Here is a 20,216-nt window from a genome sequence, read left to right as displayed (position 1 = left end):
CGTTGTTGTTGATTCTTACCCATCTCAGAGCCCAATAAGTCTTGGAATATGGATAGTCATCATGCAACATTCATTTCTTTTCACAGGCTCACAGGAATTCAATTTAGCCCACACTTATAAGAAAGAAGAATGTCCTTATTTACAAGGCAGTTTATTTCAGTACATTGGCTTGAATCCAAAAGTTCCCTTCCATTGACAGATGAATGAAACCTTTACATCCAACCCACTGTTTATATTGCTGCTCTTTCTGAATTAAAATTTGGGATTATACCCAGATTTTCCTGCTTTAATTTCTGTGAGCTGTGTTGGAATGGTTTTGGGAGAGCAGGATAGACATTTATTAAACAAACATTCCTGCCTCAAGTTGCCTACAATTGAAATTTCAAATTGTACAAAAATGACAAGGATGGAAGAAAGTTAGAGAAGGATAAACAGGTGGAGAATATGCATTTCATTCACTTACATACGTTTCTTTTTAGAGATTTATACATGACATTGCCCAGCAAGTCTCTCCCAAGATGGCTTTCAAGTGTGGTTAAAACGTAATAAAATAAGAAATATACAATACTCACAAAAAGCATGGCTAGAAATCTGGACAGGTTTTTTTTTAGTACAGGGCACATCTGAATCTGGGCCAAGCTAACTGCACCTAGCTCCCATCAAAATAAAATGACATGTAAGTCACGACTAACTTCTCACACTGGTTGCAATGAGTCCAAAGTTCAGTCAATCTTGTTTAGCTGACCCACTCCACTGACCTGACCTGAATTAAAGAAGAGAAAGACAGCAGGAGGGGAGGGTGTCTTAGCACAAATAATAAAGTGATCATTATCCATGCAATTCCAACTATTTCAAAAGATGACAGGCACAACTTGGTACCTGTGTAAGCCATGAGTGAATTTTTCCTTTATGGCTGTCGAACAATATGGTATTTTTCCTTTGAAAGGCTTAACTTGTTACACACAGTCAGGCTTAGTAAGTATAACACTTTTTGCTCCCAGAACTGAAACAGTGATCCTGCTCGCCTTCAAAGCTTTATCAACTTCCCTGTTGGTTAAACATATGCCATTCCATTTGCAGCCCCTTGTGGTTCCTCGTAGATCTATTGTCTAACATGCTTCTGAAAATAACCCCCCCCAAAAAAAGGACTCTGAATTAACTCTAAGGACAAACAGAATATCACTTCAAAGGCTTGGGTTACAAAATTTCTGATAACTCACCCTAATATTGCAGTGGCCGTTAGTGCTATAAAGTGTCTTACTGTTGATCATGGATCACTATGGCCGCTTTCCACACAAGACAAATTATATAGGAATTATGTAATAGAATGATCTTGCCTGGAATTGGGCCTCTAGCAACAGAGGCCCAATTCACACACAATGGTCTAGATCAGCATTTCCCAACCTTGGGTTTCCAGCTGTTTTGTTGTTGTTGTTGTTTTAATAAATATTTATTTAAAAAATTTCCAATAGATTATAAAGAACAAACAAAATAAAATATACTTTTACAAAAACATATTTTCTTCACTTCTTTGGACTTCCTCACATCTCTCGTTTCTGCGTTCCAAATTTCTCAAGTTTTACCCAGCAAATTGTTAGCTTGTATCAACTCTTATATTAAAGTTTCCCAATGTTATATCCCTAATTTCAGATAATTTTACCCAAACCTTAAAAACTTAAACTTTAACTTCATGTTTATCCAAAATTTATCTTATCCAATTTTTCCATTTATCTTCATATTCCCTTTAACTAATTTAATGGAACCATATTATTATTAATCTTACATCCTTCTTAACATTCATACAATTTACAATACTTTTGTAAATAATCCTTAAATTTTTTCCAGTCCTCCTCCACGGCCTCTTCTCCCAGGTCTCGGATTCTGCCGGTCATTTCTGCCAGTTCCATATAGTCTATCAGTTGCATCTGCCATTCTTCCAGTGTGGGCAAATCTTGAGTTTTCCAATGCTTAGCGAGAAGTATCCTTGCTGCTGTAGTTGCATCCAGCTGTTTTTGGACTACAACTCCTATCATCCCCAGCTAGCAAGGCCAGTGGTCAAGGATGATGGGAATTGTCATCCAAAAACAGCTGGAGACCCAAGGTTGGAAAACACTGGTCTAGATTAATGCTTGAAACATACTCCACTGAGGACCATTCATATGGACAAGTCAAGTGGTTGCCATTTGCTTTCCTGATCTCTAAAGAGTGTCTTCTACCAAGAAGATCTGGGTTTTCACCTACTTCCACACAAGAGGCGGCTTTCTTTGTAGTAAACATACAATGTCAAATAAACGTGCCCTCATAAGGTGTTTGGTACTTCAAATAATAGGAATGTACAGTGCCAGTCTAAAAATATTGTAAAGAATGAACAGACTCTCTGTGCAAATGATTAATTCTACACATTTCTGTGTAAATTACATAAGTGTTTTTTTTTTGTTTTTGATACAATCCAATTTTTAACCTCAACTTAGCATTTAATATATCAACAGTAGCCAAGGACAGAACTAACATTCTTTTTTTATTTATCTACAGTATGTCGATCCCCAGTAAGGGATAAAATACTTTTATAGTTTTTCGTTTCAAGCAAGAGTGAATTATTTCAATTTCATTCATTTTCACTCCACAAAAATAGTATAGATTTGCTATGCTGAAACAATTCATTTTCCTTTCATTTACACACTTATCTGTGGAAGCAGGATGAAATACAGCTAAGGAGCTCGCTCTCTTTTCAGGTGGTTATGTATGCTTTGTAATTTACTAGAAATTGAAATCATCTGTAATAATTTCTTCCAGTCCCTCATTCTGCTAGAATCTATTCTGCCAAGGTTTTCTAATCAGGTCTAAAGCACATTTATCTTCAAACTTTCTGTTAAGTTTTAGAAAGAGTCAGAACACAGTATCTATTTGTTTTAGTTGTACCCAGACTTTAATCATCAATAATAGGAAATATAATCACGAACACAGATTATAAAGGAATGACAATACATGCAGGTGAATGTTTAAGCCAAGTGAGGGATCTGCTCTGCCTCTCATCAAACTTTACATTTGCATCATGGGAGCTGGAAAAGGAGAGGCAGCCCTTAGATTTAATACTGAGTAATGCATAGGATCTGGCTACATTTAATTTCCAAAAAATAGATTAAGTCTTCAAATACATCAGGAGGAATAAACCAACCAAGGACAAGTTAGGACCTTTAGATGTCAAATAAGAGAGGTACAGATGCAACCCTATAAAAGTTTAATCAGAATGAAGTCCTATGCTCAGTGCTTCTTTTTTTAAAAAATGAACATTTGGAGTTAAATATAAATGAAATATTTATAGCAATGTACAAAATACTGAATGCCCACATCTGAACTATTGCTCCAGAGAAGGCACCTGAAAGTTATATAAATTATAAGATGTGACAAGGATAAACTTTAAGAGGTAATGAAAAACAAGTTATAATGGCATTAACCTGACAACTCCTTAAAGATTTAAGTGTGAAACTGCTTTTAAAAATTGTTTGTTTATTAACTCTGTATACTGCTCTTCATCCAAAGATCACAAAGCAGTTAACAACAAAAAATACAAAATGAGAACACAAAATACATAATAAATAATAATAAAACCAGTAGCAAACCAATAACCCCCAGGACTCCAAGGTATGTCAAATGGTCAGCCCAGAATCATCATAGCCAAAGTATCTCTTTAGTTAATGAGCCATAGTCAGTACAGACATAAAAACTAGAATGCACCAAAAAGGAGGCAAAAGAAGAAGTGAGTCCAATTCACACTTAACAGGATATCATGCATTCCTGCTATGTGAATGACTTGTGGTGAGCTTTTGCAGACCAAGCAGAGAAGTTTTTGCCTCCAAATTTCAAACGACAATACCCTATTACCTACCAATTTAAGAATCTGTTGTTTGTTTAAGCCAGGAATGTGGAATCTGTGGATGCTAATGAACTCCCATTAGCCTTAGCCAGCATGGCCAGTGGGGATAGGAGTTGGAGCCCAACAACATCTAGAGGGCCACAGGTTCCACAACCCTGTAATAGATCAATATTTTTTTAAAGTCCTGCACTAATTCAGTAATTGAAAGTATTCTGTGTCAATTTCTAAAAACAATAATGTGTGCATAGTATGAATCAGGAATTATGTCCACACATAAGGTTATTTACAATCATTCAAAACCACGACTGCGTTAGGAAGATCATTATCAGATTCTCATTCACATTCATTATTGTAGCTGGAAGCAGTGTGAGACTTAATGAGTTTTGTTTTCCAAAGAGTATGCTCCTAGGATATCATGATGCAACCGACCCCCAAATATTTGGGATGTATGAGTCAAATCCAAAGCTATGTTGATAAGCAGAACTCACACTGAAACACCCTGAGAGAAATGAGCTCAAACATAAAAGGCCAGATTTATTCCTGGTGCTATGTGACTAACTGCAACTCAATCATACCAGCGATAAAAGCAAGTCCAATGGCAGTTGACAGCTGGCTCGAAAAATCTTGGCTCCTAAAACTGAAAAAATATACATCAATATTCTTTTCATTTTGTGCTGGAAGTATGAATATGCATAAGCACCAAGAAATGGTATCATTATCTGTTTTGCACTTCAAGTGTGAATTTAAGTGGGGTACAGTTTGTTTCAGAAATATATCAACAAACTACAATCATCTGCTTAGAAATATGGGCATACATGGATACTTTATGCAGTGACATTAGATTAATGCAACAGATGGCAGTCACTGATCAACAAACTGAAATAAACCAAAACGTTCTGGATAAATCCAGAACAAAAAAGATACTATAGGGGGTAAAAGTAGACAGATTTGAACAGCTAATCCTGGCTGCAAAAATATTACTGAGAGAACACGTGCAGCGCCTTTGGGCAGGGGGGGAACCTCAAGCAATGACAGTCTTTTAGCAATCACTTTTATAACCTTGTGGGGTGTATAACCAACTTGCAAACCTATGACATACTGCAGAATTATTAATATTCGCAATGTGTGAATTCTTCAAGCAGTTTGGTAATTAGTCCTCAAAGTCACTACAACCTGATCGTTTCGAGCAACATTACATTTGTTGCCAAGAGTGAAATAGCTGTAAAACTAGTTGTTACCTCTAAAAGACTTCACAACAGAAATGAAGACTGTAATAAACAATGAGTTAACGCTGCAATGAAATAAGCTCCATGTTGAAACTCTGGGGTATGTCTAGAATATGCATTTAGTAATCATCTGGAGGTGGCAACTACTTTGTCAAATGCAGGAACTCAGATAAGTGTATTTACTGCATTTATAGCCTGCCATTCACCATATAGTGCATTAATGTAACAACTTAAAATACTAGACAACATGAGAAATGTATAAGCAAATAATTAAACCACTGTTAAAGCAACAATTAGATAGTACAGTGGTACCTCGGGTTACAAACACTTTGGGTTACAGACTCTGCTAACCCGGAAGTAGTACCTCAGGTTAAGAACTTTACCTCAGGATGAGAACAGAAATTGCGCGGCAGGTACCATTAGCTAAAGCGGTACCTCAGGTTAAGAAAGGTTTCAGGTTAAGAATGGACCTCCAGAATGAATTAAGTTCATAACCAGAGGTACCACTGTGCAGTCATACCTCAGGATAAATATGCTTCAGGATAAGTATTTTCGGGTTGCGCTCCGCGGCAACCCAGAAGTAATGGAGCACGTTACTTCCGGGTTTCACCGCTCGCGCATGCGCAGATGGTCAAAATGACGTCACGCACACGTGCTGTCGCGTCTTACGTTCTATTCAGGATACGAACGGGGCTCTGGAACGGATCCCATTCGCATCCCGAGGTACCACTGTACTGCAGGAGGTGGTAACTACCATCACTTCACCCTCCCACAAAGGCCCGCTGATGAAAAAGCATATCCTGTCAGTGCAAGATGCACCTCAGAACGGGACACTGCAGAGAAGGTGTTCTCATGTGTCGTTGCTAGGCGGAGCCAAAATGACAAGATATCAGAAATTTGCTACCCTTTATAGGAAGCTCCCAGCACCAAATACCAACATTATTTCATTTTGTGGGGCGAAACAGCTTTCCCATAGGAGGTGGAGAAATGCAAGTTTCTAGATATACAGAAGCAGGATCTTCTCCTACCTGTGGACAAGAGATTAAAGGAGTCACAGCTGCACACATTGCAAAAGTTCAATACTCCAAGGACCACCTCACCCCATATAAACCAACCCAGACCCTGCAATCATCATCTGAGGCCCTTCTTTGTGGGCCTCTTCTACGAGAGGTCCAGAAAACGGCAACATGGACCTTTTCTGCAGTGGCTCCCCACTTGTGGCATGTTCTCCCCAGGGAGATTCGCTTGGTGCCTTCATGACATATCTTTAGGTATCAAGAAAAACATTCATTTTCCCCCAGGCCTTTGGCTAATTAAATAATCTGTGGCCTGTTATGCAGAAAGGTGGTTATTGTTTTTGTTTGTTTGCATTTTTGTATTTTTTATATTGTAAACCGCCTTGTGATCTTTGAATGAAGGGAAGCATAGACATTTATTTAAACATTTAAATATATAAATAAATAAATAGAATCTATCTGCATGCAGTGTTTACAAATAATAGGTAATAACCCTCCACAATAAAAACAATCTATTAAACTGCAACCATTATTGGTCAACAGTCTCATAATGTCATGAGTGTGTTAAGTTCAGAAAGACATACAGTCACACTGTCTGAATCGTAAAGAGTAAGTGAACAGCATGCAACAAAGACATCTTGCGTGAACAAAGGATATCAGTCCAATTAAAATTTGTCCTAAAACCAGATTTTAAATTTGTTTATGAATCCATACATTACACCAACTAATCTGTGTTTCGAAATTCTAACAGTTAATAGTTTACAAAATTAAGAGCCTGCAGTTTATAATAACAGAGAAAAAGCACACCACTTAGAATCTCAGCACAAGGGGCCCACCAAACTGGATCAATGGATTTTCACCTTTCCTAGGCTTACAGGACTAAACAGTTCAATATCAGTCAAATATTTTCACAACAATGCCATGGGTTGCTGTAGAGCAGGACCTCCATTTTCATAGTGGAAGATTAATTTTCAGCTGGTAAACAGTCTGGCGCATTGCCCAGTGTCTGGGGATCAATACACAAAACAGACTTTGCTTCTCTGTCAAGCTAACTGTGTGTCAATCCCAATTCTAAGAGTCTTTGCTCTCTTATGAGAGTGGATAAGAAAAAAGCAGCCCTTTGAGCTGGGAGGAGTTCTTGGTGTCAGCTTTATTGATTACGATCAGAGCCCATGGAAAACTCTTCTTTTTATATCAGCAAGTGTGAAACAAAATCGTTAGTTCAGATTATAGCTACAAATCATGATCAAACACACAAAAGAGTGGACATAAAAGATCTGTGATCAGGGAACACACTTCTTAGCCAAGGCCTTAGCTTGGCCATATGCCAATGTCTCTGTACATTCTACATTTTTACCCAGATGCCTATGTTTTTGAAACTATAGTCTGGGTCCATTTGCATAGCCGTCTTTCCTGTCTACACAGACTTTTCACAAAACCCTAAAATTACAAGAAGCTCATGTGAACTAAAATAGGTGAAGGGTGTCTCTTGCTTTCTCATTTATTTCTTCAATCCTCAACTTCAATTGATTTCCATCTCATTTCATAAACAGAGAGGCCAAAACACAATACGTTACAAGGATAGAAAAATAAGAGAATGTGATTTTAAAAAGGATGCAAATTTAACATCTTCCCAATAAGTCACCAATTTCTAAGATTTATGCTGAAAAACAGCCAAGGAAATCACCAGTTTAAGAAAGTTATGCTTTAGTGACACCACGTGGCTATATGCCAATTTGCCATCTGCCCAGAACACTAAGCACATTAAGGAAAATCTAAATCCTAACTAAATTTCTTGCCATCTTGTGGGATAGATGAAGCAACATTAAAACACAGTAAGAAATAAATCAGTAAGAGTGTATAGGGGACTAGATGATTTACGATTTAAGAGGCACATTTGTCACTTGCATAATCAAACCTAATATTATAGAAGAAACTGACAAATGTGTCTTACACTAGCATATGTTTCCTATTTCTGTCACTTTGAGAAGATAATTACCAACCAAATTAATACTTACTATCGGAATGTAACAACTAGGTTCGGAAATTTACACAGAATGATGCAAGATAAAGGACACCAAAATGGTAGGACCACTGGAGACTTTTGTCTATTTTCTAAATTAGCTGGCTCAACCACATATTCGCTGAAGGAGGAGGGTGCCCAGAGAGAAAGATTTCTGTCAAGTTGATCACCGGTATTTTATAATTAACTGTTTTGTGCACTTTGCATAATAAGAAACATGAGTTGGAGAGCCCGGTAGATTACTTTATGCTCCAGTGTTGAACTACCTGTGCTGGTCCAGGGGGGAGGTTACCGTGGGGCGAGGTCCAGGGCCTGAGTTGAGGGACGGCAGACAGTCCTCCTCGGGCGAAGCGGGGTCCACAGCCGGGCAAGGACAGGAACTCTGGGGGAAACAGGACTGGATGCTGGCCGAAACAGCTCATCAACGACGTTGCTCCCGCAACCTGGGACCGGGCTGACTGGCCTTTAGCTTCTCTGAGGCCAGGGGCGGTCCCGGCTCCCAGGAGACCCGCCTCTCCTGGCCTTAAGGCAAGCACTCCTCCTGGGAGAAACCAGTTCCCTTCGCCTCTCTGCCCTGAGCCTCTGCAGTTCAGGAGAGGCTGAAGGGTTACTGGGCCCAGGGGGAGACTCACCTGTAGGCACTGAGTCCTCAACCACCTCTGGAGCCAGAGTGGATTCACCTGGTGCCTGCTCCTGAGGATCCGGCACAGGTGCAGGCGCTTCAGAATCAGTTCAGCCAGCCCTGGAGGCGGGGACTCCTGTGCAGGCTGGGATTCCTCCGGTTCAGCCTCTGAATCGGATTCCCAGGCCATCACACCACCAATAAAAGCCAACTACTGTACACTTTCAGTGCTGCTCACAACTATTTTGCTTTGAATGCGTGTTTGTCTTGTCTGAACTATTGATTATCTGAATAGCTCTTTATCGCAGAGCTATCAGAAAAGACAAGGATGCTCTTCTGAAGAATTTTAGCATTTAATCAAAACAGTAAGGCACTTTTAGAGAAGGATTATAAACACAAGGTTACATCTCAGCGTAATATATGAGACTCTTCAATTCATTAGCATGCCAGTTTAATCCTTCTCGCACCAGCTTAATGGAAAATTTGTGCATTTTGTTTAAAACAAACCTTCTGCAACTATGATATTTGCTAGCTTTCATAGCTGTGGAAAGACTTGGAAAAAACCAGCATTATCATATTCTACTTATAGAAATATTACTATAGTTGTTTTATTATTATTTTATTACCTTATCCTTCATCCCCAAAAGCACCCCCAAGTGACTTCCAAATTAAAACAAAGGTAATTTTAAACTACTTACAACAATTATTATTTAGTGTTTTTATAGCGTTTATGTGGGAAGCTAAAATATGATTTAAATAATAATAATAATAATAATAATAATAATAATAATAATAATAATAATAATAATAAAAAACTGGTGTCCTTTCACATGGAGTAAATGACAGAGCACGACCAGGAAATACAACAAAGAGTAAATACAACAAAGAGTCTTCAGTTTTATTTTTGTCCTGAAGGTTTACCATGCAAGACCATAACCCAGTCAGTAAGTGAGCTTGAAAGTTTAAAATAGCTGAAGCTTTTGCTTCAGATACAAAACATGAAAATGGAATAAGCTACAAAGAGATTGTATAAGGAAGAAAAGTATTAAATATTGTTATCACCCCATTCCCCAGTTTAATACAAGCCCAAGTTAAATATGTAGTGGATCAACAACTAATACAAAATACTGACAGACAAAATAATCAAATCTGCTTTAAACAGCATCCCTAGTTTGGATCCAGAGAAAAGCAGAGGCTGGCAGAAGCTGACTTACCTACCCCGCTCCATCCCCCCATACTTCCTTCCATGAGCAGAAAGCAGCTCTGGAACCAACCCATTGACAACTACTGTAACAGGTTACCAACACATATATAAGCAAGCAGTTCAGCCTACTCCAAGACTCCGTTGAAATGCACTAGGCACAGAACACAATAATAGCATCAACAGTTCAGAAACTAATTTGGATTTTTCAAAATGCTATTCAAAACCAATTTCAGGCTGTAATAATGGCTACAATATATTGCAAGTAATGCAACGAATGACTGATTAGGCCAACTAAATCAGTCTGTATTTACTGCAAAATTTCTGGCATACATTTAAATATTAATAAACTAGAATAGTTTGCAGACTGTGTGGAACAAGCTCTTTCAGTATGACTTTGTGATAATGTTCATATGAAGTTGGTATTGTTTTGTGAAGCCTGAATCAAGAAATTGGGAGAAATAAAACAGGGAGCACAAGAGTCTATAACCAGGAAAACTCAATGCATCATCAGGAACATATCCCACCCCCCCAAAAAAACAACATCAAATTAAAGGAATCTGTACACTTTCCTAGCTGAGCTCAACTTGCCTCTCAATTCCATAGATGATATTTGCATACAACAATAATTCAATATGCCACCATATTTTACCAGCATTTTAATGCAGCCTTGTATTTAACTCTTTGTCTGGTAGCTACTGGCATCTTGGAATTCCATGCTGACTGCACCATTTTTGGTCACTTGGTAGAATGCAATATTTTAGTAACCTGCTAAGCGGCTAGCAGCACACATCTCCATGCTCCTCACCTCTTATTTAGGTTAGTAAATAATTTTGTAGGTGAGTAATTTTTATTAATGCTTTTAACAATCATGCTTTTCCAGCGTAGCAGATCTTTCCCATCATCAGTGGTAGCCAACATGATGCCCTCCAGGCAGGCCTGTGCAGAGTGAGGGGCAGTCAGGTCTTGGAGGGCTAAACTGGCTGGCAGGCCCCACCAGGGACCAGCTGCATTTTTGTTTGAGTTTATAACTTTATTCTGACAATATGGCTGCCGTGGGCCTCAGACAAGTTCCGCATGGGCCTGCCTCCAGGTACTGTTGGGACTACAACTTCCATTATCCCTGGTCATTTGACACCATGACTGGGGCAGATGCAAACTGGAGTCCAACAACACCTGGAACTACTCCTATCTTTCACCATCATCAAGTACAGAATACTTTTTTCACTTCTTAAGTAGCAAACCGATACTCTTGTGTTCATGCCCTCCTTTATTCAGTCCAAAGCATCCCTTTGCAGAGTTGATGACACAAAGTATTGACCCAAATTATCTTCTTTAAGATAAACTTCAATTACAGCAGCTACGGCAAAAATGCAAGTCCCTAATATGCAAGCAGAAAGAGCTTAAATGAGAAAGAGCAATACTTCCTTTGTGCTCCATGGGGAACTGTGCTGGGTGCTCCAGAGTAGACCAGGCTCCAGAGTGGAGCCAATCCATGTTGGAAGCATGGCTTGCCTTCAGCACTAAAATTAAACTGTGTCAGGGACATGCCCTTCCATCTCTTTGGTCCCATTCCCGAAGAAAAGCAATGCAAAGACATTCAAAACTGTATGGTCTGTATTGTAAGGATGAAGAAAAAGGCCTGGAGAACAAAATAAATATTGGGTGGATTTCTCCTCAAAAACCTCAGCAGAAGAGATGCAACTCTATTCCTTTGCATCTCCAACTGCCCCTGAACTACTGCACTCCCAAAAGCTATCCCTTGCTGGATGAACAACTTGTTGCGTTGGAATGTAATTCAAATTTAAGTTTGTGAGAAAAGAAATATAAGCATTACTCATCCTTGGTTTCTTACAAGATACTTACCTTTTCCTTTTGAAAAACTAAACTTTGTATTATGTTTTTAAGGCTACTGCTTCTTTGAATTGCTATCCTTAACCCCATGAGGACTTCAAAGGAAAGAGCCGAGAACTGCAATCCCTGAAGTGATTCATGCTACTTTCTGAATCTCTCATAGTTTTACCCCCTGGAGATTTTATTTCTTGATACTTGGGACAAGCTGGTTATACACACACACACACACAATCTGAATTAGAACAAGATGTAAAAAATACTATGTGAACCTCTGCAGGATCTTATATATATCAAAGGGGGAAAAGATATCCCCCCCCAAAAAAAAAGTGGCCAGGGAATGGGAGGAAAAACAAAGTAATGCTTTTCAAATCAGAGATCATCTCACATACTATCACCACCTCAACTGCAATCCCTGTAATACTGCAGAAATTTACTGAAGGGGAAAATGACATTTTCATTTAATATTATGAAGCTAAATTGCAGCTGCCTGAATAATAAAAAGAGTACCTTCTACAGGTGAAACAAAGTGATGCAGTCCAAAATTGTACTTGATTCTCTGGAAGGGCCTAACTTTAATATTTTTTTATTTTTAACAAGAAGTGCTTAAAACAGGTTTATAAGTTAGATAACTACATGCTAAGCAATTTTATTATCAATGGGTGGTATCCAATGGGAGTCAAACTCAGAGCCGGTCTATTCAAACTATTACTAACATATATCACCTATAATGGTAAACTGCAATTAACTGGTGAGCATTCAAGAAAAAATCTAATTTTTTCCTTCTTGGCTTTTCAGCATCACTTTTCCAAAACTTAAGGACAACATTCATAATTGATTGGGGTTATAAAATACTTACAAAGCCAAGTTGTTCTCTACAATGCCTACAATATACACAAAAAGCTATCATGCTTAGGACTTGAAGACGACCAGGTAGATAAACAACTAGCAGAAAAAGGATTGCATATAAAAGGGGAGAGGATTAACAGTTTTTCAAGCCTACAGTTTGCCTCCCATTATCACACAGCTATCTCAACCACTGGAATTTGACATCTAGCTCTAAGCAACCAAATCGGAACAACTGAGATACAGGCAATAATACCAAACTGCATAGATGTGATCAAATTGTGCACTAACCTGCAGACACGGGCAGGAAAATACAGCTTCTGCCAAGATCGACAGAGATATCTGGAGTGGTCGATTACACGGATCCAGTCTAGCTCGTCCATGGACACCTCAATATAATAGGAGTAAGACCTTTGAACAGCAAATTAATTAATTGAAACACTGAGATTATCAATGCACCATCTTTATACAGTATACTCCACTAGACAACATAAAGCCAAATATTCAATAAATTACACCTTTAGTGGCAATATAACAAAGCATTAGCTTTTAATGTAACCAAGACTACAGTTCTTACACATATTTGCATGACAGGTACATCTCAAAACTGAAATATAATTGCATGCTAAAAATACTTTGAGATCTTTTTAATGGCAAAATTCACAATCGCAACAAAATGAAGTAGTCTTCCTTCAGACATGATGGAACATTAAATGCAGACATTTAACACACCTAAAGTCATAAAAAAGTAATTTGTATTCCTATTGCATAGGCTAAATTTAAACCTGAACCATAGTAGTCATTCCTGCTACAACATCAGCAAGGCAGCTTAGGAAAGATTTAGCAGCCTATAAACATCAGAACAGAATAAAGTGAGACTGAAAAGGGAAGTTTATTTTGTGTTATATACCATTTTCCATCAGTTTTTGGTCAACAACTCTCAACTCTATTATTACACCACCTATTTTAATCCACTATATTATATACATCTCTCTGCTATCTTATTTTACAAATTAATCATTCTGCTCTATTAGAAACTTGCAATTTGCAACAGTATCATTGTTTTTCTTATACTAGATGCTGCTATTACTATTAATATGTGTCATTGACCAAATCCTATTTCCCACAGGGTTAGGCTGTAGGATTTGGTCAGTGGGCTTAACGTATCTTTCGCTCTATAAGATGCACCAGACCAGTTTTTGGAGGAGGAAAACAAGAAAAAAAATATTCTGAATCCCAGAAGATAGAACAGAAAGAGGGATCCTTGCTTTCGCTGTGCAGCGATCCCTCTAGCTGTTCTGGCTTCTGGGATAGCCGCGCAGCCTGCATTCGCTCCATAAGACGCACACACATTTCCCCTTACTTTTTAGTAGGGAAAAAGTGTGCCTTTTAGAGCGAAAAATACAGTAATTATCACTTGTCATGGGCGACTTTAACAACTCAAGTTGCTCTGCTCTGCAACTTGAGAAGATCTCTGTCAAAAGCAATTAGCTTCCCTGGAAGGAGCTGATCCCAGCAGGCTGTGCATTTGGTGCCAAATTTAAGAGACATTGAATATAAACTCCGCTTGCCTAAAAATAATTGGGACCATAATTAAATGTTTTCCATTCTTCCTTTGCAATCACAGCTTTAACTGCCCCAGACACCTGAAATCATACATGACATCAGGTGAAGTGGGATAGGTGTAGCTTGGGGGTAAGGCCAAATAAAGACTCCCATTAGGTCTGCAAACTAGTGGTTTCCCAGTGCTTTGTTAAAGTAATTATATTAATGTATAGATGTGAACCTGTAGTAGCCTAAGAAAAGGCATGGTTGGTAAATGAGTATGACTTGGAACTCACCTGCTATCACGATCCCATAGCAGTATACGTATATGATTAATTATCGATGGCTGACCCAATTTAATTTCAATACCAGAACGGCAGTCATCATCAATGGGGTGTCGGGAAAATCCATGATCCAAATCATAATTCTGTGTGTCTCCATCTAACAAAGCAGATTTCAATTCCCCTTTCACTACCTGGGCTCCATATTTCATAGTGGCAATGTTCTCACCTGGTACTGGAAGAATGGGAATAAGAATGATGTTTTAAAATTATGTTCTTCTTGCACATTATGTTATTTATTTACAAAAATGTGGAAACAAATGATATTAAAAAGTCATGCAGAAAACAGAAGGTATCTAAAAGGCTGACATTACAAAGTGTTTAGTGACTGGTTAAAGGCACTGTCCTGTCATTAAGAAGATAAGGTGAACCTTGCTGGGTCAGGCCAGTGGTCCATTCAGTCCAGCATCCTATTCTCACATTTGGCCAGCCAGATGCCTATGGGAACCCTACAAGCCCCTATGTGTATATGTGTGTGTAGAGATTTGCTTATTTTCACAAAACAACAATTCAACACAAGGTATTTATGATTAACTTGCATTGGAAGCAATAAAATGCGACACGGTCAGGACTATCACATGTCCCATTAATTTTAAGTGGACTTGGTCATAGCTAATTTCTACTGGGCTGTGTCCAAAGTGTTAAAAAATATTTCTATTACTGGTAAACTTTATATTTATATAAGACGCACAAAATACTAATTCCTTTGGAAAACAACATCATTTAAAAAGTGGCTCAAGAGTACCACTGCAGATTTGCAGCCTCCTCATGACAGTCAGTTTAGAGGAGGGCAGTAGGGAAGGCATTAATTTATTATGACTTGTAACTGTCTAAATTTAAGGAGGTGCAATATTTCTGATATATTCAGGATAGAATGAATTTTAGGAATCTTTTGGGACAAGTGTGTTTTTAATCAAGTAACCAAAGTTTACACCAGCAGAAGGACACTCACACTACTGCTATTTCCCCTCGTCTCCTCCCTCTTGCCAACTTCTTGCGTGCCTGTTCAGCAGGGCCTCCAGAACAGAGTATACTGTGTCATGAGGATGGGTTACAACATGAGTGAAGAAACACTCAAAACCGAGTATGAACAATGTTTCCCTCGCTACTCCATGGCACAAGCCACACTGTTCACCAACACCCCCAACTTCTGGAGAGACAATGAAAAATATTGGTTGCACAGGTGGTCTTCTACTCTTGCATCCTTTGAATACAACACAGTAGATCTGAGTGTTTTGCCATTCAACCAATTTGCTGTAAACAAAGTAACCTTATACAACCTTGTGAACACTTATATAGCCTTGTATTTCTGTTAGTAAACATTTACTCAGCATTAATAGTTAGCTAAGGAAGTTTTTAATTATAAGAAAACATATAGGGTCATTTCCCTGGAAATACGGAGGCTTACTTAACATGCCCCTATAGTTGAGGTCCATATCCCGACTTTCAGATCGAACTTTAATAGCATCCAAAATGGCATCAGGCGACAGCAATCCAGAAGGCCTTACAACATTTAAGAGCTCTGTCAAACTCATCAGTGGCAAGCGCACTGCCTGCATGATTTCCGCATGATTTTCCTTTGGGTTGTGTTTACACCAGTTCATCAAAGCTTGGAAAATATCCTTCTCAGGTGCTGCAAATGAATCCCTCAGTACAATACTGAGAAGGGCTGGCTAAGAAACAAGGAAAGAATAATGTAAATACAATTTGAAAACCAAACACAGCATCCCACAGTTCACATACACAAGTGGCCACTGGAGCCACCTTTCATCACAAGTTTGCTTATCACAAACCTTACTTTTATTTACCATAGAAACTATTATGTCCACAATGAAATTCTGATCCTAGGGTAGTTTACAAAAGGTTAACTAAAACAACCCATAAAATACAGCTAATGTTATAAAGCCCAATAAGTAAAAATACAAAGATCATTACAATATTAAAAACAACATTAATTCATAATAACCCTCACACTTTAAATAATCTGATCAATTCCACCAAAGGCCCAGGTCAACAAATGTGTCTTAAACTGGAGCCAGAAGCCCAATAATATAGTGGGCATCAATGCCTTCAGAGGGAGAGAAGCCTACAGGGCAGGGTCCCACTACAAGAAGACCCGATCCCATGTCTTCACCAAGCGACCCAAACCCACCAGCCACAGATCTAGGTCCAGATGGCACAAGATATGATTGAAGAAACTTCTCACAAGTATGTGGGAAGAGGAGAGGGTAGGGGAAGTACACAACATCTTTCTCAACAATTTAGGAAAGCTAACATTATTTACTGACTAGTATTCACCATTCTTTACTCATATCAGATATATAACTTGATATGGGTACAACTTCGAAGCCAAAGATGCAGACTTATGATCAAAGTTTCCCCACTAAAAAAAATCAGCAAATTCTAAATAAAGCACTGTGATAATATTTGTAATCTGCCTAAAAGGTAGGGCCTACCCTATATATACAGTAAGCCCACAACTTATGTGTATTTATCTGGTGTGCATTCAGCTTTGTGTGCTTGCAAAATAAAAATTACAAATTAAGAAGAAGGTTAAAAGGGAGCAGATATTGGGAAGTAAAAAGACTTTCACAACCCCACCTACCATTGAATGCAATGTGTTTTGACTATATGTGATTTTGGTTTTAGGAATGATCCCTGAAATATAACCCCTGTGAAGTTTGCAGGCTTACTGTGCCCTAATTTAGACAGAACCACAAACACCAAAAATGTAAGAGAACAGTGCAATGGTATCAAAAGCAGAGAACAGAAGAACATAATACTAGCACATTTTCTTATCTTCTGGGCACCTTCAGCATCAGGTGTATGAAATATCTCTTTAAACAGATGAAACTACATTTGAAGATGCTTGTTTCCTATACTAAACAATATATTCAAAGTTATCTCCTAAGAGAGTGTTAGGCAGAGCTGTGTTCAAAGAATCAACAATATAGCATCATCTTCATAACAGCTTCAAAACAGCTTCAGACTTTTACTACATGTTAAAAATCAAGGTTTGAGTGCTAACCTTAGCCATCTTACAAGGATGCAGGATGACTTACAAACCTACATGATATTAATTATTAACCTGTCTCCTTGGGCTTCTCCTTTAATTTTCGGTAACATATTGATTCTTTACTGGCATCTTTTCTGATCTAATCAAGTCTTTTGTATAATTGACTTTTCCATTAAGAAAAGGTTGTAAGAATCACTGCACTGCATCCAATTCTGTTACCACAATCAGTGGATTTCTCAATTTTATCTCTCCTCTTTTTACAATATATATATTAAGGCTAGGCAGCATTATAAACAGTGATATTATACTAGTAAGCAAAGAATAACCAACTGCTGATTACCAACTTTACCTTTATTTATCATGGAGACAATTATGTTAATAATTAAATTTCCAGGAGGGGGCAGAAATTCTCTTACAGTGGAAGTTATTGTGTGTCCCAGAGGTTTCATTCAATATAAAGGTAGCTTGTTTCCAGCCCCCAAAGTCTGCTCTGTTCTTCTCCTCCAGATGTTATTGGACTGCAACTCCCATAATCATTTACCATTTGCCATGCTGTCTGGGGCTGATGGGAGTTGTAGTCCAATAACATATGCAGGGCACCATGTTGTCTACCACTGACACAATATAGCAACTCTACCTCCCAAACAGGAGAGCTATTTTCAGGTATTGTCTTCATGTTTTCAAAAACAGTTCTGTGAAGGGGACAGAGTGGTTGAGGCACAGCCAAAACAGTTGTGATGGTCCCATGGGGAAGACTGACATTTATGTGGTAGAGAAAGGTGTATACACGGGAAAAGGTATTCACAAGCAGTGAAGAATCCCCATGGACTCCGATTGGAAGCCCACAGGAAGATCACAAAAAAAATTGGTGGAAGTACTACTGTCTCCCCTCTGATCTGAGTCTTGGTACTATCCCAAAGAACTCCAACCAAGCTTCATCCAAGATATATAGAAAATGGGAAAATAACTACACATGGAATAGAACATTGCACTCCATGAATACTGAAATGATTTTTGGGTCCTATTTCTAAAAACATTTACACAAACATAAAAAATAAAATTGGGAGTGTTATTTTTTAACTGAAAGCTTAAAAAACTGATACATACCTTAGAAAGTGACAGAAAACCTTCACTGGAGAGCACCTCTTGAGCATTTCTGTCCATAAACATGCAGCACATACATGTAAGTTTGGGAAGCAAATACAGACTAGCAACATCGTAAGTCATGCAAACGTTCTGAATGTTAAGGATGGTGCAAAGATACTCAGAGGTGGAATCTTCCAGTTCTGGGAATCCGTATTTATGCGCTAAACTCAGGAAGTCTAATAGGACCTCCTCCTTCTCATCTCTTAATGTGGCACGGCCTGTGTAAATATATTTTAACAACATTGTAAAGGCCTCTGCAGTGGTGTCTTGGAGAGGGATTTCTGCTTCAGGCTGAGATTCACGCATTCCGCCATATAATAATGCTCTGTACAAAAGGAGAAAGAAACAATGTAAAAAAACTTGTATTCTGGTAAGAGAGACCTTAAGTAAGACTTGAAGCATATACTGTAGAATATGGCACACACAACTGTCAATAATTTCATTTGCAAGTTAAATCTATGCAATTTTAAGAAAATTATAGCTGGTCCTTAAAGTTAGAAACTATGACCTTAACTTTGAATTTGAGCACTTGCTATGAGATATTAGAACAAACATTCAAGAGTTCAACTGAAATTTACTTACAACAGATTATCAGAAGCAACTGCACAAAAGGAAGTGAACAAATTGTTTCATTCAACACATGCAACAGAGTGTCCGGTAAAACATCAAATGGAAGGTGCAGTATCTACCGTATTTACCATGATGTTCTTGGAAGTCAATAACATTATACTATCAGCAGTGCTTTCCTGAACTTTACCCATAGAAATCAGTTGGTCACTCATTTTATATCATTTTGATAAGGGTAGCAGTATACTGAAAACCGAACAGGTAAACAGAGTATGCTGTTGTATACTATTTTACATCATCACACATATGATTATGTGGAGGAAGAGAGAAGGTAGAGCTTATTTTCTTCTAAGCTATATATTCTGAGATTACTGTAATCAACCACCAGCAGTATATTTGGGAGGGAGATTCAAACTCTAAATAGTTTCAAAAACCAACTGAAAGCAGAGAGAGTCTATCAGACCTCTTAACTGCTGCCAATCAGTAGTAAGCGTCTGATATGCGCCAACAAAGCTGATCTTACGGTTTGGCCAAGTCCATGCAGAAGAGGCAGTTATTCAGGTAACACTCTGCCATTCCACTATCAGCAGAAAACATCAGCTGAAATCAACCTTAAGAACTATATCTGCTCAAATACACACACAAAAAGAAATATTGGGTGCTACCCAGCTGTGGCTGCCCATGAGCAGAACAGACTTCTACTCACACAGTGGTATGGGGGAACACTCCAGTGTGGATTTGGTGAGTGTATGGCATCTGCAATATGGAGAGGGAGGAGAGCAAGCAGAAGTCTGCTTGTGGAACACTGGATTTCATCCAACGTAAATTTCTTTTTAAGATAACCTTACTATGAGATTTTAGATCTTTCTAAAAATAGATAATGAATAGAAATTTGTCTGGGATTTTATCAGGGACTTAACCATAAACTATGGTTAAGGCAAT

General features: G+C 38.3%; 1 protein-coding gene across 4 annotated transcripts in view; it reads right to left on the bottom strand.

Moving 5' to 3' along the window:
- BTBD9 (BTB domain containing 9) overlaps positions 1–20,216 on the bottom strand; it is a 153,596-nt gene that overhangs the window by 116,481 nt on the left and 16,899 nt on the right. For all 4 annotated transcript variants that reach the window (XM_081904063.1, XM_081904064.1, XM_081904061.1 and 1 more), the window contains 4 exons: positions 18,669–19,032; positions 15,954–16,218; positions 14,501–14,720; positions 12,951–13,070 (listed from right to left, as the gene is read on the bottom strand). In XM_081904063.1, coding sequence (XP_081760189.1) covers positions 12,951–13,070; positions 14,501–14,720; positions 15,954–16,218; positions 18,669–19,032 — 969 coding nt within the window. The remainder of the gene's footprint in view (positions 1–12,950; positions 13,071–14,500; positions 14,721–15,953; positions 16,219–18,668; positions 19,033–20,216) is intronic.

This window comes from Podarcis melisellensis (assembly GCF_964234715.1).
Source record: "Podarcis melisellensis genome assembly, chromosome: 3".
Taxonomy (NCBI): domain Eukaryota; kingdom Metazoa; phylum Chordata; class Lepidosauria; order Squamata; family Lacertidae; genus Podarcis; species Podarcis melisellensis.
The sequence above is the reverse complement of the archived record's forward strand: the minus strand, read 5'-3'. Positions and strand labels throughout refer to the sequence as shown.